This window comes from Azolla caroliniana, unplaced genomic scaffold (genome assembly GCF_043228905.1).
Source record: "Azolla caroliniana isolate FFs.n. ecotype wild unplaced genomic scaffold, voAzoCaro1.0.p SCAF_21, whole genome shotgun sequence".
Lineage (NCBI taxonomy): Eukaryota > Viridiplantae > Streptophyta > Polypodiopsida > Salviniales > Salviniaceae > Azolla > Azolla caroliniana.
In genome coordinates, this window is record NW_028230456.1 from 5275526 (window position 1) to 5302377 (window position 26852).

The 26852-nt window shown below is 35.5% G+C and overlaps 2 protein-coding genes across 2 annotated transcripts; both read left to right on the plus strand.

Moving 5' to 3' along the window:
• Positions 1-265: 265 nt before the first annotated feature.
• TAG1 (membrane bound O-acyl transferase (MBOAT) family protein) lies at positions 266-5168 on the plus strand. Its single transcript, XM_087336495.1, has 16 exons — positions 266-521; positions 1028-1108; positions 1250-1323; positions 1421-1496; positions 2696-2763; positions 2930-3053; positions 3129-3227; positions 3322-3423; positions 3515-3651; positions 3800-3881; positions 3989-4009; positions 4148-4210; positions 4361-4408; positions 4543-4605; positions 4689-4742; positions 4992-5168. Exons 1-16 carry the CDS (start codon positions 297-299, stop codon positions 5097-5099), a joined length of 1425 nt encoding a protein of 474 aa, XP_087192621.1. The 5' UTR covers positions 266-296; the 3' UTR covers positions 5100-5168.
• Positions 5169-13065: 7897 nt separating this feature from the next.
• On the plus strand, positions 13066-14805 carry LOC147850473 (protein CANDIDATE G PROTEIN-COUPLED RECEPTOR 7-like). The gene has a single exon (XM_087336744.1). It carries the CDS (start codon positions 13363-13365, stop codon positions 14692-14694), a length of 1332 nt encoding a protein of 443 aa, XP_087192870.1. The 5' UTR covers positions 13066-13362; the 3' UTR covers positions 14695-14805.
• Positions 14806-26852: the final 12047 nt, after the last annotated feature.

A 26852-nucleotide genomic window follows, 5' to 3' on the forward strand; every position in this document is an offset into this window, starting at 1 on the left:
TGGTCTAGCTCAGAAATGGAAGGTCACATATCAACCCTTATATGTAGATTCTTCATCTAGTAAACAGGTGTACGGGTTAATAAAAATGCGGTTTGCAACAGAGTATAGCCTCTGTATGGACAAAAGGAGAGAAAATGAAATGTAATATCAATATGTGCAAAGTTTAATGCGTGATATAAATTTCAGATAAAATGGCCAACGAAAATAAAAATAAGAACCCAGTTTCTGATGTTTTTTATCTTTTTACATTGTAACTGTGCCACAGGTAGATATAAGTATTGACTAGTGTAGTCAAAATGCCAGAAAGAGAGCCGGTAACAACCTCAGTAAGTAAAGAAGATAGTAACTTACGACATAGAAAGGGCTCAGAAGTGAAGTTTGATAATTCCAATTTAGCAAGCAATGGTTCTGATATAAAGGAGCTTGAAAATACAAAGATGCAGTACATGCCTCGGTGTTCTGCACCAGTTCACAAAAACTTGAAAGAGAGTCCTTTGAGCTCAGATGCAATTTTCCATCAGGTTGCCTATGTTTTGGTGTTGTTTGCACTTCATAGTTGATCTATTGTTCAATCATCTTGCATTAAACTATTGGATTTATTGATTTTGTTATATGCATGTTTAAAATGTTTTTGTTGCACCACCTGCTATTCGTTCCTCATATCATTCTGCGCAGTAAGATTTCATCTCAAAGGCTTTTCCAATATCCACAAATCAACAATAAATGTTCACCCCCTGTATTTGCTTCAATACAAATTTGCTCATTCGTTTCAACGTTAAAATAAGTGACCATGTTATAGTATGAGGTAGATACAGAGTAAAGAAATTGCTGAAGAGCTGCCAGGATAGGCCATCATTGTAATCGTTTATTTCATATAGTGAATGGTTTGTTGCTCTTTTTAGCTTATGAGGGGTTACTGTCATGGTCATTTACCTAATCTTTTTCCTTTACAATAGAAGTGCAGATATGAATTGATAACTTTTTATTTGTTATTTAACCTCATTGAATCTTCTTCTTGTTGTTACAGAGCCATGCAGGTCTTTTTAACTTATGCATCGTCATTCTTGTTGCTGTAAATAGTAGATTGATAATCGAGAACTTGATGAAGGTTAATTCTTTGTTCCTAGATTGTATACATGTTTATGTGTACATCCTTACACGTACATGCTTACCTTCTCTATTTATGTCATCCTTTCCTCTCTTATGCTTATAAGAGCTGGTGTAAAGACTTTTTTGGTCATTGTTGCAGTATGGGCTTCTTATAAGAGGTGGTTTTTGGTTTAGCTCCAAGTCTTTCCGCGATTGGCCTCTTCTTATGTGTGGGTATGCACATTTTTATGAGAAAAGATCTTTCTTCAAATTAGAAGTTCTAATTGGTCTAAGATAAACACTTGACACCATTATTTGTATGTGGCTGCAGGCTCTCCCTTCCATTATTGTCACTTTGTTCTTACTTGGTTGAGAAGTTAAACGTATATAAACGTGTTCCAGAATTGGTGAATCTCTTTGTCTTTCTCTCTACATCTGTATATGTGTTACATGCGTGCTTGTATCTCTCTGTTTTCAGGCACAAAGCATATGCTTTGACCTCATCTCAAGTGTTTTTCATTTTTATAGTTTCAGTTCCCTTTCCTGGTTTATTAGTACTTGAACAAAACCAATAAACTGCGGATAGTTTTTACAAATGTTCCTTGTCGAGAATGTTCAGGAATATATTCCATGCACCCCAATAATAATAGCATTTCACTTTACAAAATGCATCATATACTTCCTCATAAGATGTTTTGAGTTTCAAACAGTCCGTGCCTATACAATGCTATACTCTGGATGTGACTGGAAGCCTAAACTATATTATTTCTTAGGGATAATTATATCATGAGCCCGTTTAAGTTGTTTGCTTGGACCGGAAATAGAGGTAAATTTTATTTGCTTTCTTGTATCTTGACAGAATGATGGTTTCAATCGTGTTAGTGGTGAATCACATTGTGTGAACAGACAGAGTCTTTATTCACAACCTTGTTGCTGTGTGCTTATTCACAATCTTCTCAGCTATAAGAGATAGCCCTCACTATAAATGTTGTTGCAATCTGTAATTTTTTAGTATGCTCAACTGTGATTCGTACAGTATTCATTGACTACCAAAATATGTATGATATGGCTGGAAAGAAATGCACAACTAAGAAGAAGAATGTGTTGCGACAGCCCTTGGGCTTGAGCATGCTATTCCTCACCAGTAGTCGATCTATTCTGACATGGAATCTGGCTGTGTATTGTTTGTTGGCTATTAACATATTCATGGTATGGCTGGAAATAGATGCACAACAAAAAAGGAAAATCTGTTGCCTTAGCGCCCTGGGCCCCAGGATTCTATTCCTCATCACAAGTTGGTTTATTTTAACATGCAGGAGCTGGCCTTCCGCCTATTCTGCTGACTCGCAACCTACAGGTTTATCCATGAGCTAACTCACAGATATATCCATTTGTGCTTATGCCCAATGTAGATTTGATCAAACTTCTGTTCTTAGTACATACCAAGAGGCACATTAGAAAGCAGAAGAAACTTAGGAAAAAGCATGATGTCAAAGAGGTTAATGCACTCTGCTTAAAAAGATTCTGTATAAAATAAAAGAAACAAACATATCATGTTAAAATCTCATTGCAAATTATTCTTCTTGGTTATTCTCTTAACTTGCAGGTCATGTTTGTTTTGCATTTCATCATCAGTACTATGGCAATTCTTTACCCCGTATATGTCATACTAAGGTACTAAAATAGTAGCGAGTTTTTATTTGATTTCTGTCATTAAAATTTACATGGTTGTCTTCAAAAGATTTCTCAGGTGTCGGATAAATATTTTATAACACAAATTTAAAGAGTTCACCATCAGTAATGTGCTTTTTGGGCTCATTATTTGACTTTATGATGACAGTGTGCATCAAACATTGCTTTCTAGTGTCATTCTCATGCTATTTTCAGTCACTTGCTGGATGAAACTAGTTTCCTATGCACACACCAATTATGACCTTAGGGATTTGACATCAATTTGTAAGAAGGTATGTAGTGTGAGGATGTCATGTTGATTCTTTTTTATTGCAAAATATAATACTTGACTCTATTGATATGTATAGGATGATGAACCATCAGAAGACATTCGAGTAGAGTATCCTAATAACATAATGTTGAAGAATTTTGCATATTTTATGGTGGCCCCAACATTGTGCTATCAGGTGTTCCTCTTTTTGTACTTGCATTGTTATTGTGTCTTGAATGTCGAATCTATGACAGTATTTTAACAGGTTATTATGCTTTTTATTTATTTAGGTGACTTATCCTCAGACAGAGAGGATACGAAAACGTTGGGTTTTAAGACAAGTGGTGAAACTAATTATCTTCACTGGTTTGATGGGATTTATAGCAGAACAAGTGTGCACCTAGTATACATTGTATATATGCATTCTGTTAATATGCGTGATGCCTTTATGCCAGTACTTGATCAAGCTCTTGCGTCATGCAGTATATCAATCCTACAATAAAGAACTCTCAGCATCCATTGAAAGGGAACTACCTCTATGCAATTGAGAGAATATTGAAGCTTTCGATTCCAACTCTCTACAATTGGTTGTGCTTGTTTTATTGCCTATTCCATCTGTGGTATGTGGTGTATATGATAATTTTTTTTATAGATATTGTATAAACATAGTTTGGTTTTTTGTATATTTTACAACATTTTTGCATAATCTTTAAAACTGAAAGTTAGGCAGTCTCTTTGTTTGTGAATTCAACAATGCTGGCTACACAGGTTAAACATTATTGCTGAATTAACATACTTCGGAGATCGAGAATTCTACAAAGACTGGTGGAATGCAAAGACTGTGGAGGAGGTGCACACTTCTCCTTTGAACTGTTTTGTAGAAGATTTCTATGTTTCCAGAATTAACTTTTATTATTATATTACTGAATGCTTATTTTGTTGCTTTCTTTTTGACAGTATTGGAAGTCATGGAATATGGTATGGGCTTAACTTCAAAAATTTCGAAGAGAGTTAATTCTCTGGTTTTTTTATCTCAGTTGATTGCATTTCAGTATTATGCTATTCTTTTAGTCCAATCTTAGTGGGGTAACATGTTACATAAGGTTTCCTTTGCAGCCTGTACATAAGTGGATGGTAAGGCATGTCTACATCCCTTGCTTACGGAGAGGAATGTCAAAGGTATAATGATCCAGAGTCTAAAAAATCCCTGCAAGTAATGAGTGCTAAACTGTATTGATTCTGTAAAAGCTAATTTCAATAGTTAAAGACCTACTTTTGAGGGTGATGTTACATGGACACGAAATAATGAATTTCTGCATTTTCTAACAGAACACAGCCTCGATAATATCTTTTGCACTCTCTGGGATATTTCATGAGGTATATATATGGGATATTTTATCAGTACTTGGCCAATTTTATATGCTGTATGCTATTACCCAGCAGAAACATGCTTGCATCCACAACAAAAGGTGCAAACACTTGTATATTTAACTAAAATTCTGTATATGCAGCTTATTATTGGTATCCCATGCCACATGTTCACATGTTGGGCTTTCTTGGGGATAATGTTTCAGGTACTCTATTTGATTGAAGACTTCCAAAATCTGATTTCATTGTTGAAAGATTATAAGTATCTTTATATTCTGACATATGCTAGGTTCCTTTGATGGTTTTTACGAAGTATTTGCATGAAAGATTTCAGAGTTCCATGGTGAGTTCTTGTGCATTTTTTAACTCGTTTTAATGCTCGATGGAGGTGGTTGCATATCATTTTTGAGAAACTATTGTTAACTAGCAAATTTCATTATACTTAATAGTTAATATAATCAGTTCTAATTTAAAAGGATACCCTCAAATTTGCGATTTAAGTGCTGGGCATTCCCTGCAATTGTTAATTTACATAATTATACTGCCAATTAGGATTCTACATTAACAATTGTTGTTTTCTGTTGTCTTTCAGGTTGGAAACTTTATCTTTTGGTTTTTCTTTTGCATCGTTGGTCAGCCAATAAGTATTTTGTTATACTATCATGATTATATGAATCAAGGTCTCTCACCAAGCTCATAGATATTATATTCTTTTTGTAAGACAGTTCCATCATATTCAATGAATGAAAAAAGCTTTGTCATTGTGTTATATTTGTAGATGATTCTGGTTTTGTTTTATGTTGAATCAGCTAGTTGAGTTTTTTTTAAAGAAATATGCCTCAGTATATTCTAGTATTTCAATGTGGCTGTTGCATAGGTATTAGCTATATTTATGTATTTTTTCCCCTCTTTGTACATTAATTTGTTATTTATCAGTATTCACAAATAAGAGGCAACTCATAATTTTGTGCTATGTACACAATGAACTTCTTTCATTTGCTGCTACAAATCTCTCCAATTTTGTGACATGATATTGGGGTTTGCAAGGTATCAGTTTTTTTGGCAAACGATGAGTTTCTAACTATGGTGAATTTGATTTGAATGGAAGAGTAAAGTGTCTTACTTCATTATTGTGATATGTGAGCTATGTTAGTGTGGTTTGAGTGGTTTGAGCTGTACTAGGAGCATACGTTGAAGGTATTAATAATAAACTCACATAAAACCAAGACACATAAGATGGCTTTAGGACCTAGGGTGCAAGTGTAAAAATAGGTGTAGGTAACCTCGATAGGGAGAGAAAACAATCTTTTTCACAATGTCATTGAGACACTAGTGATCACATAAAACAATAGCGATTTGTGGATTTGCATGCAAGGTATGAGCTTAGGCAATATTTTACAGTATGGTGTGCCGATGGTGTTTAGGATTTGTCTGAATTCCTTTGCTCATGTTAGTTGGGACGAAAAGTGCCCATAATCCATTTCATTCAAGAATTATGCAATATTTGCTTAATCATTGGTTCTATTTTTGAGCATTTCATTGAAGGTGAGTTATTCTACATCTTTGATGCAAGCGTGAACCAAGCGATATTGATGATTGATGATAAAATATCAAGCTATGTTTGAGCATCTCCTATCACATCTCTTGGTTGAAAACTGAACCGATTGTTACACCAAGAAAGAGATTTGGTTGTGTTACGATTGAACTAACCTAGAATATTCGAGATAGTGTCATGCATGTGCATTCTAATGTAGTTTTATCTTTCAATTATGAGAATACTCATAATGAATTAGGACCTAGGGTGCAAGTGTAAAAATAGGTGTCATGCATGTGCATTCTAATGTAGTTTTATCTTTCAATTATGAGAATACTCATAATGAATTAGGACATAAGATGGCTTTAGGACCTAGGGTGCAAGTGTAAAAATAGGTGTAGGTAACCTCGATAGGGAGAGAAAACAATCTTTTTCACAATGTCATTGAGACACTAGTGATCACATAAAACAATAGCGATTTGTGGATTTGCATGCAAGGTATGAGCTTAGGCAATATTTTACAGTATGGTGTGCCGATGGTGTTTAGGATTTGTCTGAATTCCTTTGCTCATGTTAGTTGGGACGAAAAGTGCCCATAATCCATTTCATTCAAGAATTATGCAATATTTGCTTAATCATTGGTTCTATTTTTGAGCATTTCATTGAAGGTGAGTTATTCTACATCTTTGATGCAAGCGTGAACCAAGCGATATTGATGATTGATGATAAAATATCAAGCTATGTTTGAGCATCTCCTATCACATCTCTTGGTTGAAAACTGAACCGATTGTTACACCAAGAAAGAGATTTGGTTGTGTTACGATTGAACTAACCTAGAATATTCGAGATAGTGTCATGCATGTGCATTCTAATGTAGTTTTATCTTTCAATTATGAGAATACTCATAATGAATTAGGACCTAGGGTGCAAGTGTAAAAATAGGTGTCATGCATGTGCATTCTAATGTAGTTTTATCTTTCAATTATGAGAATACTCATAATGAATTAGGACATAAGATGGCTTTAGGACCTAGGGTGCAAGTGTAAAAATAGGTGTAGGTAACCTCGATAGGGAGAGAAAACAATCTTTTTCACAATGTCATTGAGACACTAGTGATCACATAAAACAATAGCGATTTGTGGATTTGCATGCAAGGTATGAGCTTAGGCAATATTTTACAGTATGGTGTGCCGATGGTGTTTAGGATTTGTCTGAATTCCTTTGCTCATGTTAGTTGGGACGAAAAGTGCCCATAATCCATTTCATTCAAGAATTATGCAATATTTGCTTAATCATTGGTTCTATTTTTGAGCATTTCATTGAAGGTGAGTTATTCTACATCTTTGATGCAAGCGTGAACCAAGCGATATTGATGATTGATGATAAAATATCAAGCTATGTTTGAGCATCTCCTATCACATCTCTTGGTTGAAAACTGAACCGATTGTTACACCAAGAAAGAGATTTGGTTGTGTTACGATTGAACTAACCTAGAATATTCGAGATAGTGTCATGCATGTGCATTCTAATGTAGTTTTATCTTTCAATTATGAGAATACTCATAATGAATTAGGACCTAGGGTGCAAGTGTAAAAATAGGTGTCATGCATGTGCATTCTAATGTAGTTTTATCTTTCAATTATGAGAATACTCATAATGAATTAGGACATAAGATGGCTTTAGGACCTAGGGTGCAAGTGTAAAAATAGGTGTAGGTAACCTCGATAGGGAGAGAAAACAATCTTTTTCACAATGTCATTGAGACACTAGTGATCACATAAAACAATAGCGATTTGTGGATTTGCATGCAAGGTATGAGCTTAGGCAATATTTTACAGTATGGTGTGCCGATGGTGTTTAGGATTTGTCTGAATTCCTTTGCTCATGTTAGTTGGGACGAAAAGTGCCCATAATCCATTTCATTCAAGAATTATGCAATATTTGCTTAATCATTGGTTCTATTTTTGAGCATTTCATTGAAGGTGAGTTATTCTACATCTTTGATGCAAGCGTGAACCAAGCGATATTGATGATTGATGATAAAATATCAAGCTATGTTTGAGCATCTCCTATCACATCTCTTGGTTGAAAACTGAACCGATTGTTACACCAAGAAAGAGATTTGGTTGTGTTACGATTGAACTAACCTAGAATATTCGAGATAGTGTCATGCATGTGCATTCTAATGTAGTTTTATCTTTCAATTATGAGAATACTCATAATGAATTAGGACCTAGGGTGCAAGTGTAAAAATAGGTGTCATGCATGTGCATTCTAATGTAGTTTTATCTTTCAATTATGAGAATACTCATAATGAATTAGGACATAAGATGGCTTTAGGACCTAGGGTGCAAGTGTAAAAATAGGTGTAGGTAACCTCGATAGGGAGAGAAAACAATCTTTTTCACAATGTCATTGAGACACTAGTGATCACATAAAACAATAGCGATTTGTGGATTTGCATGCAAGGTATGAGCTTAGGCAATATTTTACAGTATGGTGTGCCGATGGTGTTTAGGATTTGTCTGAATTCCTTTGCTCATGTTAGTTGGGACGAAAAGTGCCCATAATCCATTTCATTCAAGAATTATGCAATATTTGCTTAATCATTGGTTCTATTTTTGAGCATTTCATTGAAGGTGAGTTATTCTACATCTTTGATGCAAGCGTGAACCAAGCGATATTGATGATTGATGATAAAATATCAAGCTATGTTTGAGCATCTCCTATCACATCTCTTGGTTGAAAACTGAACCGATTGTTACACCAAGAAAGAGATTTGGTTGTGTTACGATTGAACTAACCTAGAATATTCGAGATAGTGTCATGCATGTGCATTCTAATGTAGTTTTATCTTTCAATTATGAGAATACTCATAATGAATTAGGACCTAGGGTGCAAGTGTAAAAATAGGTGTCATGCATGTGCATTCTAATGTAGTTTTATCTTTCAATTATGAGAATACTCATAATGAATTAGGACATAAGATGGCTTTAGGACCTAGGGTGCAAGTGTAAAAATAGGTGTAGGTAACCTCGATAGGGAGAGAAAACAATCTTTTTCACAATGTCATTGAGACACTAGTGATCACATAAAACAATAGCGATTTGTGGATTTGCATGCAAGGTATGAGCTTAGGCAATATTTTACAGTATGGTGTGCCGATGGTGTTTAGGATTTGTCTGAATTCCTTTGCTCATGTTAGTTGGGACGAAAAGTGCCCATAATCCATTTCATTCAAGAATTATGCAATATTTGCTTAATCATTGGTTCTATTTTTGAGCATTTCATTGAAGGTGAGTTATTCTACATCTTTGATGCAAGCGTGAACCAAGCGATATTGATGATTGATGATAAAATATCAAGCTATGTTTGAGCATCTCCTATCACATCTCTTGGTTGAAAACTGAACCGATTGTTACACCAAGAAAGAGATTTGGTTGTGTTACGATTGAACTAACCTAGAATATTCGAGATAGTGTCATGCATGTGCATTCTAATGTAGTTTTATCTTTCAATTATGAGAATACTCATAATGAATTAGGACCTAGGGTGCAAGTGTAAAAATAGGTGTCATGCATGTGCATTCTAATGTAGTTTTATCTTTCAATTATGAGAATACTCATAATGAATTAGGACATAAGATGGCTTTAGGACCTAGGGTGCAAGTGTAAAAATAGGTGTAGGTAACCTCGATAGGGAGAGAAAACAATCTTTTTCACAATGTCATTGAGACACTAGTGATCACATAAAACAATAGCGATTTGTGGATTTGCATGCAAGGTATGAGCTTAGGCAATATTTTACAGTATGGTGTGCCGATGGTGTTTAGGATTTGTCTGAATTCCTTTGCTCATGTTAGTTGGGACGAAAAGTGCCCATAATCCATTTCATTCAAGAATTATGCAATATTTGCTTAATCATTGGTTCTATTTTTGAGCATTTCATTGAAGGTGAGTTATTCTACATCTTTGATGCAAGCGTGAACCAAGCGATATTGATGATTGATGATAAAATATCAAGCTATGTTTGAGCATCTCCTATCACATCTCTTGGTTGAAAACTGAACCGATTGTTACACCAAGAAAGAGATTTGGTTGTGTTACGATTGAACTAACCTAGAATATTCGAGATAGTGTCATGCATGTGCATTCTAATGTAGTTTTATCTTTCAATTATGAGAATACTCATAATGAATTAGGACCTAGGGTGCAAGTGTAAAAATAGGTGTCATGCATGTGCATTCTAATGTAGTTTTATCTTTCAATTATGAGAATACTCATAATGAATTAGGACATAAGATGGCTTTAGGACCTAGGGTGCAAGTGTAAAAATAGGTGTAGGTAACCTCGATAGGGAGAGAAAACAATCTTTTTCACAATGTCATTGAGACACTAGTGATCACATAAAACAATAGCGATTTGTGGATTTGCATGCAAGGTATGAGCTTAGGCAATATTTTACAGTATGGTGTGCCGATGGTGTTTAGGATTTGTCTGAATTCCTTTGCTCATGTTAGTTGGGACGAAAAGTGCCCATAATCCATTTCATTCAAGAATTATGCAATATTTGCTTAATCATTGGTTCTATTTTTGAGCATTTCATTGAAGGTGAGTTATTCTACATCTTTGATGCAAGCGTGAACCAAGCGATATTGATGATTGATGATAAAATATCAAGCTATGTTTGAGCATCTCCTATCACATCTCTTGGTTGAAAACTGAACCGATTGTTACACCAAGAAAGAGATTTGGTTGTGTTACGATTGAACTAACCTAGAATATTCGAGATAGTGTCATGCATGTGCATTCTAATGTAGTTTTATCTTTCAATTATGAGAATACTCATAATGAATTAGGACCTAGGGTGCAAGTGTAAAAATAGGTGTCATGCATGTGCATTCTAATGTAGTTTTATCTTTCAATTATGAGAATACTCATAATGAATTAGGACATAAGATGGCTTTAGGACCTAGGGTGCAAGTGTAAAAATAGGTGTAGGTAACCTCGATAGGGAGAGAAAACAATCTTTTTCACAATGTCATTGAGACACTAGTGATCACATAAAACAATAGCGATTTGTGGATTTGCATGCAAGGTATGAGCTTAGGCAATATTTTACAGTATGGTGTGCCGATGGTGTTTAGGATTTGTCTGAATTCCTTTGCTCATGTTAGTTGGGACGAAAAGTGCCCATAATCCATTTCATTCAAGAATTATGCAATATTTGCTTAATCATTGGTTCTATTTTTGAGCATTTCATTGAAGGTGAGTTATTCTACATCTTTGATGCAAGCGTGAACCAAGCGATATTGATGATTGATGATAAAATATCAAGCTATGTTTGAGCATCTCCTATCACATCTCTTGGTTGAAAACTGAACCGATTGTTACACCAAGAAAGAGATTTGGTTGTGTTACGATTGAACTAACCTAGAATATTCGAGATAGTGTCATGCATGTGCATTCTAATGTAGTTTTATCTTTCAATTATGAGAATACTCATAATGAATTAGGACCTAGGGTGCAAGTGTAAAAATAGGTGTCATGCATGTGCATTCTAATGTAGTTTTATCTTTCAATTATGAGAATACTCATAATGAATTAGGACATAAGATGGCTTTAGGACCTAGGGTGCAAGTGTAAAAATAGGTGTAGGTAACCTCGATAGGGAGAGAAAACAATCTTTTTCACAATGTCATTGAGACACTAGTGATCACATAAAACAATAGCGATTTGTGGATTTGCATGCAAGGTATGAGCTTAGGCAATATTTTACAGTATGGTGTGCCGATGGTGTTTAGGATTTGTCTGAATTCCTTTGCTCATGTTAGTTGGGACGAAAAGTGCCCATAATCCATTTCATTCAAGAATTATGCAATATTTGCTTAATCATTGGTTCTATTTTTGAGCATTTCATTGAAGGTGAGTTATTCTACATCTTTGATGCAAGCGTGAACCAAGCGATATTGATGATTGATGATAAAATATCAAGCTATGTTTGAGCATCTCCTATCACATCTCTTGGTTGAAAACTGAACCGATTGTTACACCAAGAAAGAGATTTGGTTGTGTTACGATTGAACTAACCTAGAATATTCGAGATAGTGTCATGCATGTGCATTCTAATGTAGTTTTATCTTTCAATTATGAGAATACTCATAATGAATTAGGACCTAGGGTGCAAGTGTAAAAATAGGTGTCATGCATGTGCATTCTAATGTAGTTTTATCTTTCAATTATGAGAATACTCATAATGAATTAGGACATAAGATGGCTTTAGGACCTAGGGTGCAAGTGTAAAAATAGGTGTAGGTAACCTCGATAGGGAGAGAAAACAATCTTTTTCACAATGTCATTGAGACACTAGTGATCACATAAAACAATAGCGATTTGTGGATTTGCATGCAAGGTATGAGCTTAGGCAATATTTTACAGTATGGTGTGCCGATGGTGTTTAGGATTTGTCTGAATTCCTTTGCTCATGTTAGTTGGGACGAAAAGTGCCCATAATCCATTTCATTCAAGAATTATGCAATATTTGCTTAATCATTGGTTCTATTTTTGAGCATTTCATTGAAGGTGAGTTATTCTACATCTTTGATGCAAGCGTGAACCAAGCGATATTGATGATTGATGATAAAATATCAAGCTATGTTTGAGCATCTCCTATCACATCTCTTGGTTGAAAACTGAACCGATTGTTACACCAAGAAAGAGATTTGGTTGTGTTACGATTGAACTAACCTAGAATATTCGAGATAGTGTCATGCATGTGCATTCTAATGTAGTTTTATCTTTCAATTATGAGAATACTCATAATGAATTATGCACGATTGATATCAATGCAAACGCAACTAGGTGTACGAGAAGAGTGATGATCTAGTTCATGACATAATGAGTTCAAATAACATGGTGTCTACGGACATGGGAAAACAAAGTTATGAAGAAAGTATGATACGCTCATCGTACACTAGGGACACCTTAACATCTTTCGGGCGGTCATATATGTCCCCAAAGAATGATCTATTTATTCAAATGTAGCAAATTGATGAATCATATGGGATAGAAAAGAATTGCTATAATTTTAGGTGTGATTGATATAAATTGTTCCCATCATATCTTTCACTTGTTCAGTACAAATCAGAGCAAGAGCAAGAGCAAGAGCAAGAACAGAACAGAACAGAACAGAACAGGAGCCATGGCTTCCCCTGCCTTTTCATCTTTCTAGAGTTCGTTCACAGAACTGAACAAATCAATGGTTCCTTCATCGCCCTCATCTTTCTAAGGTTTGGTCACAGAACAGAACAGAACAGAACAGAACGGAGAAGAGCTGGTTAAATCTTCATTGTTGTCATCTTCCTAGCATTTGCCACGCAGGGAAAAGAGGAAAGAAACTTGATAAACCAGAAAAGAAGAGGAAAACAGAGATGGGTTTCTCCTTTCCATCCTCATCGATTCCTCTTTCTCTCATCTTCACCTTATTGCTGAGAATATCTTTGTTCCCTGATCCATGCTTGGGCGAGATAAAAGACCTAGTTTTCAAGGCAGAAACAAGACCCATCATTCTCTTCGAGAAGTTCGGTTTCACACTCCGTGGACATGCTAACATCTCCATTGATCTTGAATCATCGGATCGACCCGCAGATCCAACAGCACTCGGTTTCCTTCTTGCCACCGATGATGCCTTAGTACAAGTAGTTCTTGAATATGAGCATTCTGAGGTATGCATTCTTCGAAACCCTATTGTTCGCTTACTTTTCACATTCAACGAAATTGATCCAAAATCAAATAAGCTTTCTCGGTTGTTCCCCATCAATGATGCGAATGAATATGGTCTCTACTTTGCAAATTGTGGTCGGAAAAACATGGCATCATTTCATGTAAAAACGGAGCTTTATAACCTGGAAGATGGAGACTCTAATACCAAAGACTATTTGCCAGCTGGGCAAACAAAGCTTCCGTTGGTTTTCCTCACGTTTTTCTTCATATATCTTTGCCTTGTTTTCATATGGGCATGGGTCTGCTTCAAGAACAAGGGTTTAGTTCACACAATCCATTTGTTGATGGGTGTTCTTTTATGTGTAAAAGCCATGGATTTGCTCTCAGAAGCTGAAGATAAGCTTCATATCAAGTCTACTGGATCTCCACATGGATGGGACGTGGCATTTTATGTATTTAGTTTCTTGAAAGGCATCATGCTCTTCATTGTGATAGTGCTTATTGGCACTGGCTGGACAATTTTGAAGCCCTTTTTGCAAGATAAAGAGAAAAAGATCCTCATGATAGTAATACCACTTCAAGTCTTATCGAACATAGCAAGTGTTGTGATCGATGAGACTGGTCCTTTTGCTAAGGACTGGGTCACATGGAAACAACTTCTTCTTGTTATTGACCTCACATGTTGCTGTGCCGTCATCTTCCCAATAATGTGGTCTATTCGGGACTTGAAAAAAGCCTCCCATTCAGATGGAAAAGCCGCCCGGACATTAGCTAAACTTACCCTTTTCCGGCAATACTACATTGTGCTATTTATGTATATCTACTTTACGAGAGTAGTAGTCTTTGCTCTCACAACTGTAACTAGTTACAAATATAGATGGGTCAGTGATTGTGCTGCTGAGGTAGTGAGTCTTGCTTTCTATCTTTTCACTGGTTTCAAGTTCAGTCCAGGTGATAGTAACCCTTATCTTGCTATAGAAGATGAAGAAGAAGAAGCAGCTGCTAAAGAAGCTCTAAATATGGATGATTTTGAGCTTTAAAATTTGGAAGATACTTTCATTATGGGTGATGTTTGAGCTTTAAATTTGAGAAGATACTTTCTACGGATGTATGTGTGGCAAAAATCATGCAAATATGGTTACACTTTGGATTCACTTGCTTGAAGAGATTATGCGCTTTGTAAATCAGTCTCTCCATGTGCCTTTGCGTGTTATAAATAACTAGAAACCAAAAAAAATCTGTTTTTCAAGGATTTGTTACAATCCAGTTGTAATTGTTTTACTATTCCTTTCCACTTTTGCTGATTGAAGTAATTTATGGCTTTCTGGCTTAGTCATAGTTTAAATCACAATTAGCACACATGGCAGAGGAATGCCAGAGAAGAATATACAATATGGAAGGCTTTTTAACATGAAAAAGTGGTTGAAGTAAATTATGGCTGTGTGGATTACTTGTACTTGAAATGACAATTAGCATATGCGGTAGAGGAATGCAAGACAAGATTATTCAATATGGAAGATTTTCTACCATGAAAAAAAACTTTTTTTAGCAATAATTAGGTTTGAGATGATAAAACAAAGTGGTTATGTGGTCATTTTTTGGGTACAGAACTAGTTAGTGTACTAAATAAATAGCCATGGAAGACTAGAGTTTTAAAAGGCATGCTGGATGAGTTTTATGTGGCAACCACTTGGGTATGAGGTGACTAGGTGCCAACAAAATGGTGTACAAGTTTGGGGGAAAAAAATCCTCAAAGAGCAAAACATCATTCTCTTCAATGTTCATGTCAGGAAGATAGTAAAGAAGACATTATATGTCAGTGGTGTTTTCTATGTGGATAACTCAAGACATATAGGTGGATTATTAAGGAGAAGAATGTCCAAATGGTATACAAATTTAGTTAACATAGGAGCTTGAGATTTAACTGCAGATGTCAAGCATGAAATCACCATAGTTAGATTAATATCAAAACACAAATTGGGTATATGATTGAACCTTAATCTAGAAGAGATTTGAAGGCGCTCAATAATGTGGTATGCTGTAAAGTTTTTGTGCAGGTGTTGTTTTTTGTACACAACATGGTTCCCTCATATAGGATTACATATGCCAATAGGTGAACCTCCTTCAAGAGTATGTATATTGTTTGATTATTGTCATCATGAATCCTACGAATCTATTGTTGGGTGGTGATTTATTTCCCCATCTTTATTTGAAATGATTATCTTGTTTTTCATGATTTCTATTGATATAACTATTCCTTCCCATATTTTTTGTGGGGATTAATTTCTGCCCCTTGTATCCTCAATGCAAAGCCTTAATTATATACTTGGTAGAAGCCTAAATTATTATAATTATGGATAGTCAATTTGCTTTATATCCATGATCGCCCCTAAGTTTTTGTTTTTTCCCCAAATGCCCTGAATAAACCTCTGGAATATTTATTCTTTCTAGGTTTGACATGGGCAATAATAATAAATGTAAGGGGTATTTCAGAAAATAAAAGGAAACACAAGAATATTTTGGAGTCATTGCCTTGAAAAAACCACATTTGGGCTTGATTCTTCTATACTTGCAACAAAAGGATGTTATTTGTGAAAGATACACACACCATGTGTCATAATCTTGTTTACATGGAAATCCTATGTTTTGAAACCTAGGTGGGGGTTAATTTATTCTCATGAGTAACATTAATCAATGTATTTTCGGAAACCTAATAAGCATATCCTTAACTACCCATTGTGTAGAATACCTTATTTTTACTACATTTTTTACAATATGTACATGTGCGCCATACACGCATCTATATACAAAGTATTACAGACAACAATCCATATTCTAAACATGTTTTGCTCCCCTCATCCATATTTAAGCATTCGAATATCTTCATGATTTTGATAATTTCATAAGGTTTTTTCATGTCAATAATGTTTCTAGTGAATTCTTCTTTTCAATCTCATAAACTCTTGTAGTAGCATATTATAAATGTATATATATGCATGCTACATCTTAAAATTCACAAGCACATATCAATGGACATGAGAACAACATGTACACCCCTCCTCAAATTCATACATCCATGCTGTCATGGATGATTTGATTATAAGTGAAATGTGTACTTCTCTATAAATTGCATAAGAAACCTTGGAAAGGAATCATTTATATATAGAAATATCTTGGTATCAAGCATTGAAGGTGGTTAATGTTAGACATCAAAGCCCTAGAAGGAACAAGAGCACAATGAAAAAGAGCTCAGTCACGAGCATGAAAATTCTGAATTGCAAATGCATTGCAAAAACACCCATCCTCAAATTCATACATCCATGTAGTCATGGATGATTTGATTATAAGTGAAATGTGTACTTCTCTATAAATTGCATAAGAAACCTCGGAAAGGAATCATTTATATATGGAAATATCTTGATATCAAGCAAGCATTGAAGGTGGTTAATGTTAGACATCAAAGCCCTAGAAGGAACAAGAGCACAATGAAAAAGAGCTCCGTCACGAGCATGAAAATTCGGAATTGCAAAATAAAAGCATCTCTCATTGTATGTCATTGTTTTTCTAACACATTACTTGAAGCCAACCCAAACCAACACCCCACACACAGGAGAATATGTTGAACTCTTGGGATTACCACCCCTGCTTAACACATATAGTCCTATCTTATTTGAATTGCCATTTTGAAAATGTGCGCTTTTCTGACACATTATATTCAATTCTCAATTGAGAGAATACAATGTGCCATTTATACCACACCGAGCTCTATTCTTATCAACCAATTTTCCTCCTACATTGCATGCTAGGTTGACATGGAGATTTTGGCAATTTCAAGGTTTCAAAAATGAACCTATCTTTTCCAAAAACGCCGAATTTTGAATACCTATTACTTAGCTCACTACGATAACATGGAAATATGTCATTGAAATATGCATAAATATATATATGTGGGGGGATATCAATGTCCTCGAAATATGAAACAATACATGTGAGTGGTGACCTTACTACATTGGTACATGTATTCACAGCTCTCTCATGAATGAATGAAGATTAGTAGCCACATTATTCCAACACTAAGCAATAGAATTGCACACATCACCATTTGATATCATGCACATGACTCTCTCTCTCTCTCTCTTGTGAACTAACCACATATCTACATCTATCTATGTAGTATGTATTCTTTATCAAATTATGGCATGCTTTCATGTTCTCCTAATAAAGCAATACATTCCTTTTGTTATTGGCATCATCTATGGGTTAAATTTGCGTATCTTACAATAGATGTTGCCTTCGACAAAGAAAGAACATCAAAAGCATTTCTTCATGAAAACAATACTCTACGTGGACATACATTTTATGTATATGTCGATATATGCACATTATAGATCATTGGATCATGATGGAAATAATTATTAGGAATGGCATGAAAATACAATCCACACAATAGTTCAAATGTATATCTCGATTCAGCATGTTGGCAGTTATAAGAGACCATGAATTAGAGGGTCTTTCATTGATCATGACATCAATTTAACAAGAACATTTGAAGAAGTATGTACACAAACACGAACAACAACAACAAAAATTACAAGCAAATGCTTTTTTCTAATATTCTCTCCTTTTGTCCTCAACAAAAGCGGTACAAGAGAAGGTGGTATGGTTTGGCCGTGAAGAGAAAAATAAAAGTCCTAATATAAGAGGTGTAAAATATACATACTATAAATCCATGTGATTTCTCTTCCTATAGCTAAGGTCTAGTTGGTAGTATCATAAGTTAGTGTTATCAAACTTTGCATGCAAAGTTCAACCAAATGGTTAATGGAATTTGTTGATCCCCTTTCTCACAAAATGTAATCTCTACTACAATTAGTGCTACTTCTATTAATAGAGACATACCCCATCTAGTATGGACAATGGCTCTCCCATAATCTACTAGGAATCCGATACCCTAAGTGTCGACCGGGCCCAACATTGCGCCTCTGGTACAAAACCACTAGAAACACACACCTCAACTTATCCGGCCTGCCTAAACCACGGTGATTTGTACATAACTCCAAATATCCTTGGCCTTATATAGCCCTAGGGGACATTTGTACATAACTCCAAATATTCTTGGCCTTATATAGCCCTAGGTATCGAGACATGTGCCGCTAGAGATTGGACGTATGCATACATCAAATTATCGGACGAATGTCAGTGTCGTGTCGTGTGCTTCTACTAGAATAAACACGACACTGATCCGGCATTCACAATTCGGAGGGACAACCACTAGAAACATGATAGGTACCCGCATCGACAACTACGCATGTTCCAATTCTATTAGAAACATTACCCCCGGTGATTCGATGCAAGTGGATACCAAGATATAAACACTCCGCCATCTCGTAAACACATGACCAACTAGATTAATCATAAATTGGTCATGTGGAATATATTTAGCTAGATATGTCATTACTTATTGGATTAGGACCTGATGGCACTTCATGAAGTATGAGGCGGCTTCGAGCTCGACCCGCCCCCGTCCGCCGCCGCCGCCACCACCACCACATATATTGGTTGTAGCGTTTACTATGTTTATCCGAAACCATGTCATGTTTTGCTTCAAAGATCTTCATCCGGATATCCAACCATATACTTGATAATCTATTGATTGATGATGGCTTTGTGTTTTGTCTCACATTCTTCCATAACTTCTTTAATCTCATTATTCCATTATTGTTGTCATCATCATGAATGTATACCTTTCGATGATATACTGATTTGTCATAGTAATTGTTGTTGTTGTTGTTGTTGTCGATCGATCGATGACTTTGCCCCTTGATATGGCTAGATTGATGTAACAATATGTCGATATCATGATCATGATCTGTCATTGAACATATTTAAGAAACAAAAAATGAAAATCACATATATGCATGTATAAAGTAAAATCATTACGTATGGGAAGAATCCATGGCATTAAATCAAATTACATGATTGATCTGGAAGGACCACATTCTCTACCGAAGGAGGAGGGGGAGGAGAGAGATTCGAACAATGATGCACAGCAGGATTGACTGCAGCGTTATGGGCAGGGGGAGGGGATGAATGGTCGTCGGCATAAGGAAGCGGAGCGTGACGGATGGCATGGATGGAGATCGAGGAGCAATGGATTGTGGGGATTAAACTGAGGATTATGATGAATGGTAGGACAAACAAGTCAGGTTTGACGGAATCATGGATCAATTTAGAAGGATGGGAAGGAGGAGCAGAAGCAGAAGAAGGAGAAGGAGATTGTAATGGCTTCATGCAGTGCATCGATGGTTTCTTGAATTCATACTCAAATTCTGTGTCAGATCCCGAGTCTCTGCAAATATATATAATGTTATGTATACATGTGTGTTATATGTATATATATATATATATATGCATATTTGTGAAGTATTAACTAATTAGTGAGGAAGAACATGTTTGGATGGGGATCATATACATGCATACATACATACATACATACATACATACATACATACATACATAATATGTAAGGAAGGATACATGGTCTCATTAAGAGGTAATAGTAGTAGTATTTAGTAGTAGTATATAATAGTAGTAGGTAGTAGTTAGTAGTAGTTAGTAGTAGTAGCTGCTATAACATGAAGAGAAGTATGTATGTCTCTTCCTTTATTGGTTGGTTTCTCTTGGGGGGGATGGAGGGGGGCATCATATATAGTTAAAGCAAAACCCCTAGTTTAAGTAAGGGTTGGGGAGGAGGGGTAGAGTTAGAGAATACTAAAAACCTCCATTTACTACTACTACTACTACTACTACTACTACTACTACTACTACTACTACTACTACTACTACTACTACTACTACTACTACTACTACAGGGGTAGAGTTAGAGAATACCAAAAACCACCATTTACTACTACTACTACTACTACTACTACTACAGGGGTAGAGGTAGAGAATACTAAAAACCACCATTTACTACTACTACTACTAGTAGTAGTAATAGTAGTAGTTTTTATTAGTGGGATTATCTCCCCCCCCTACAACCTACCTCCCCTAATGTAATGTAATTGGTACTTAGTAGTAGTATGATGTCAACTTTCAATACCCCTCTTTCACATTCATACATATACAAACACATTCCCCTAATGTAATGTAATTGGTACTTAGTAGTAGTATGATGTCAATTTTCAATACCTCTCTTTCACATTCATACATATACAGACACATTCATACACACACACACACACAACCAATCTGTGTGTTGTAAATTTAGTACCTAACCATCCTTCTTGCAAAAAAAATCCAGGCAGAAAACAAAATAACTAGATTATGTTACTTCCAAAAATGTGTGTGTGTGTTCATGTATTTGAATTTTGTATGTAACTATATGTATACAATATGCATGTAACATGTTTATTTTGTCTTCTTCTTTTTGCGTTTGTATGTAAATGTATGCTTGTTTTATGTAACATCAGTAACTTGTAAGTCCTTTGAATATTGCTTTTGTCTCTAGAGTGATACTTTTTTTTTGTGGGCTTTCCCCTCACATTGAGGTTTCATTCTTAGAAGCCTAATTCAGTAACATCTACATTGCCACCAATTCACTAAGCGAAGACTTTTTATCTTCAAGTTTCATGCTTAGAAGCCTAATTGTGAGGTCGAGAGAAACCACTAATACTTCGGGCTTTTGGGGGGGAGGTTCGTAGATAGGGGGTTATGTTAGCGGTTATCTTTTTAATTACTAATACCAAACCCTAAGTTAATTCAATCAAGCTTGTTTCATGTACATTGTATATTATACATACATACTACAATGTATACATGTCAACTCTCCTCTTGCATGGGCACAAAGTCTCATGATTACTACATATGTATTTATTGTTATGTAATGTAATCTCCGGTCTCCTAGATTTATAAGCATTCATTAAACCTCTCACCCTCTCTATTAAATATTCATTGGAAGAGGTTTAATTACCTAGGAGTAGCTTTCAACCTTAATTTTGGGCCACTTATCATCAATGGACTTGGGATAGATGATTAATGAAAATATCCCAAAATGTATGGGATATATAAGTCTAGTAAGGGGAGGGGCTAACATGTTTCCCTCTACCCTTACATAACACTTACATTGTAGTTAATTCATGAGGTTTATTGATTACTCTTATAACAAACAAGTCATTAAAAACAACACCCCCACAAGGCACCATATCATGGCATGCACCCATTCATGCCTAATTTGCTTATCATATCCCATGACAAAGTCACGACTTTCTCCTTGACCAATCAAAATACATGCCACAATAGATCTTTAATGTTGATTAAAAGAAACTTGCTATGAGATGATTTTTACACACATAAACCAAATTATGAAAGTTCTAATCATGTGTTTAGACAACAAACCTTATCAGTCTTGACTCTTTACTAATGTAAAATTTTAGCAATTAAACATAAACTTATGAGTTCAGGTTTCACATGTCTTCTTATGATCATCGATGACGACAACAACAACATCATCAAAGTCATTATCCATCATCACCATGATGACCACCACCACCATCATCATTCATCATAGCATACATGCATTAATGCGATTAAAATATGGGGGCACACCAATGCTCATGTAATTTCGAGGTAATGAATGCATCATGATTCATCATCGTCATGTACGCAGTGAGCCAGGTATGATGATCTATTTTCATCATCTTGATCCAAGGCTTCACTCAAAACATTCTTAATGAATCCCCTTGATGATGATGATGATGATGATGATGATTAAGAAAGTGTAGCAGTAGTAGTACATTCTCCACTAGTTTTCAGTGCAAGTATTTCACTTTGCTATGCCATTTATGACACAAGATTATATGCCCCAAATAGGAAGCAAAAAATCCAAGCTAAAAATTTAGTGACTTTTAGATGACAAAAAAAGGTGGGAGGGGGGGGTTAAATAAAAGGAGACGTGCACACAATATGTTGGGATCATTTTATTTTACTTTTTAGCATTTTTTATGGATTTATTTATTTATTTCATCTATGCATGTCCATTGTTGAAACTTGAGTCTAAGTGAGTTACCCTGACTCTCATCTAGCTTTAATGCAAGAGATGTTCCACCATTGAGACATCCCTTTCCAATGTTCTATTACACACATTTTTATAACGTTTATTTTTATAGTTCGGGTTTTTGTTGTTTGTTTGTTTTAACAAGCTAAAGGGGTTTATTGGTGGTTGGCACTTGGCTACTTCGTGATAGAAACTCCCGAAGTCATTACTTGTGCTTCATTGTGTGGCATTCCCTCAAGTGAAGTGGTTTAATGGTTTAACAAATCCTTGGCTTCCTAGCACCTCCCCCCCTACAAACATGTCTCATCTCGTTGTTAACATTTTCTTCACATAGGAAATGCACATGTAATAGTTATCTGCTTTACCTTCAACTTTTACAACCTCTTGGAAGTTGAGCTTGTCCTCGAGCACTATTATACCTATATATTGTCCCCATTGTGTACACAAATTTTATATCCTTCATGAGAAATGGAGGATGTTTTTATAATTGTGTTATCTGTTTGTCCCCAAGTCTTGTCCATCATGTGCACACCATTAATATCCTTAATTATCATGGCCTTTCCACTTGATCTTTGGTTCACTTTGTTACATTGTCAACCTCACATAGTGTGCCTTTCCACAAAGATTGATGTGTTACTGTTGTACAATTTTTGTCAATTAAAGACAATATTTCTCCGTAACTCCATCCTCTCCTTCCTTTTGTACAAATTGTTCTTCTTCCCCTTTGCTTTTAAGGTCAATGACTAATAAACCTCCAAGTCCGTGAGGCTCAACTAATTCCAGACAGTCAAGAACCCTCTTGCTTCGAGCATGGGAATTTGTCCTATTTTTTCACTACTAGGGAATGTCTGTGCATAATGAGCCCCTTACACAAAATCTTTCTTCTACCCCTATCATTATTATGGTCCTCCTACTAAAGTCTCTCTCCCTCCCTAGTTCCTATTGATTGTCTTTGTGTATCAAAAATCAAGAAAGAGTACATACACATGTCGAGGAACATTTAAAGTTCTTACAAAGTATATTTTATACCATGTCGAATCACACTATTATGTACATGATTGACATGCTTCTTTTGTATTGTCTTAAGCCTAACACCTTGCATCTCCCTTTTGACAATTGAGTGTCTATCCCAATGAAATTGGAAACTAGAGTACTAATCTAGTTAATGATGTGTCTTGCAATGCTCGTGGATATCGACCTTAATACGAAATTTTTGAGATAGGTCTTGTGTTTGATACAAAAATCTAGGATAATCTTGCAATAAACCTTGAAAAATGACATGTTTTATTATAGAGCCTCGATGTTTTCTATTTGATTATCGTAAACGTTCAATTTACTAATGTGAGAGAGAAACGGAGAATCATATTATTGGAAAGCTTATTCATAGGTCTATTTGAATACATAAATGTTGTAAACAATGAAAGATTTAAAGATTCTAGTGTTTGGTCAATTGTGCTTTGTAACACAATCCTTTGTATGCCAATCATCTTTCGTAAATTGTAGCTTGCTTAGTGAGATTGGCTTTACTAGTGTATTAGGTTCTGTTGACTTTTTGAGGATAAGATTAGGGCTTTGGGTTCTTGTTAGGGAAAGTTGCTACATTATGGACATTTAAGTTTTCACTGAGACAATCTTAAAATTATTCTTATACTTTAAAAGTTAAAGAATTCCACACATGCTACACTGAATGTTTATACTATGATGGCATAATGACATGGTTGTCATTCTGTTGTGGTAATATTTATTGTGTAGGATAAACATAAAATAGAAATATTGAGTGCAATAATTGACTAATAATTATTGATGATAAAGTGGACTCATGTCTTGATGTTTATGTCCAAGTGGTTGATCCTCCTCCTTGAGGATTACATTCTACCATGTTGTTTACAACATGGATGCATTTTCATAAGAGTTATTTTTGGGTTCAATTCTCCGTCATCTTTCTATACACAAGTATATACTTATATTTTTCATCACGTGGTTATTGATATGGGAATTCCATATCAGTCATTTATTCATATGAACACAATGTATAAAAAATATCCCCATTCCCTCTAATTGGAGATGATTTTGATACATGTTGAAAAAGTATCAACAATGTGAGAGCATCACACATTGACCTTGCTAGACTTCTACAATGGGCATTTTTTATGACCATGATGTGTATTGATACAATAACATAAATATAGATCATTATATATTTCCAAGAACTTGTTCAAACATGTAGAAATCTAGGTACTACCATATGTTTGACCCTAAGCAACCATCTCCTAGACATGTATGTTGGTAGCATAACATAATATAGACAATGTCATTTCATAACATTACTAAGATGGAGTTCTAATTGGTACAATAACGAGGTTGGATTGGATATCTCATCATCTAGTAAGGTTTTCATGGAGATTTATTAAATGCTACATATACAAATTGCTTTTGAGCCTTCAAACCCTTATTGCACAATTGTGAACATCAATATGTACTAGAATTATATAATACATATTGTTAGTGCTAGCCCTATTATCCTACAAGTAAAAAATACGGACCATTTACTACATTTATTTGTCTTTATTTTCAACCTACTTTATTGTATGTTTTTATATGGATATGTGTTTGCATTCCCATTTATCTGAATATGTATAAGAAAGTTCCATAACATGTGCTATAAACTCGTTGCCATGCCCATTGATTGGTTTCATCTATAGTTTTGATTTCTTCTTCTTCTTGTAAGATTTACCTTGGTATTAATGGTAAGGTGCCCAATGGTTACAAAGAACTCATACATGAAAACACAACAACCATACCCACGTCAACCAACATGTTGAATAGCAAAAGCCTCATGCCGCTACCATAGAAATTGTATTTAGACATCTAAAATCAGGATCCTTCCATAATGGGGGTGGAAAAAACCACCTTGGTGGAGCATGATGTTGTGTTTCGTAGGCAACAACGTCTTAGAGAAATGTGGACAAAGGCAAAGGTCTTCACTTGTCATGATATGGCATGGTATGGCTCCAAAAGGATTTGAACCCATGAACTTTTATTACATGGGTTGAAGCCATACCATTAAGCTATGCATTGTAATGCAAAAAATATTATTTTCATTATTTTACTATAGGAAATTCATGTATATTCCAGATTACTCTGGAACATTCTAGAAACTTCAGGAGTATTCCTGACAGTACTATGAAAAGAGGCACATGGCATTATTCAGAACCAATTCGGTTCAACGCTAGTCTTAAGTCTCCTAGATGTTCTTGTATCTTTTCTTCATATAATAAATACAATATACTTCTTGTTGTCATCATTCTCTCTCTCTCTCTCTCTCTCTCTCTCTCTCTCTCTTCCCCTCTCGTGATTCTCACACATTCTTTCCCTTCTTCGTACTAATCCTCATTCTTCTCCTCTATCTTTAGTACTAATTCTCCTTGCCTCTAGTACTATCCCTGACAATGTGAACCGAATTTCTCATCTTCTTATCCCTCCTTCCCTTCATACTAATCTTCTTATCCTTCCTTCCTCCAATACTAAATGGCAACTGTTAGCGCTCAAGAACACCAATCCGTTTTCTCGGAGCTCCAATGCTTAAAAGAAAAGTTTGTATCAATAGAACAAGAAAATCAACGTTTGTTGGAGATCTTCAACAAATAGCTCTAGAAAAACAACAACAACAACATGGGGAGCTGATGTTACGCGTGCAACAACTTGAAGCAACTATTGTGTCATTGCAACAATAGGGACCAAGCACTCAAGGGACTCCCAAAGAACCCAAGATCGGTCTTCCTATGAAATTCGATGGAATGCGATCACAGTAGAGAGGATTTCTTAATCAAGTACGTTTGGTGATTCAAATGCATCCTTCTCGATATCCCACCAATGCATCACAAGTGGAACTAATAGGCACGCTACTTAGTGGCACAACTTTGGCATGGTTCACCCCTTTGTTAGAAAAAGACTCTCCTTTGTTAAATAATTTTGAGTTTATTAGCGAGTTTAAAGCAGGTTTTGGAGATACCGATAGTGTTAGAACAACAATCAACAAAATCCGAAGACTGCGTCAAGGTGGTCGGCCAACCTCAGCTTATGCTGGAGATTTCCGTCTGCTCACCACCGATATTCCCTAGGATGACCAAGCATTGATAGAGC

Excerpts from the sequence above, each read along its gene's own strand:
- LOC147850473 (XM_087336744.1), top strand. The coding sequence starts at position 13,363 with ATGGGTTTCTCCTTTCCATCCTCATCGATTCCTCTTTCTCTCATCTTC.
- TAG1 (XM_087336495.1), top strand. The coding sequence starts at position 297 with ATGCCAGAAAGAGAGCCGGTAACAACCTCAGTAAGTAAAGAAGATAGT. Across the intron at positions 1,109-1,249 it reads TAATCGAGAACTTGATGAAG|TATGGGCTTCTTATAAGAGG; the intron begins GTTAATTCTTTG and ends TCATTGTTGCAG. Across the intron at positions 3,424-3,514 it reads TGGGATTTATAGCAGAACAA|TATATCAATCCTACAATAAA; the intron begins GTGTGCACCTAG and ends TGCGTCATGCAG.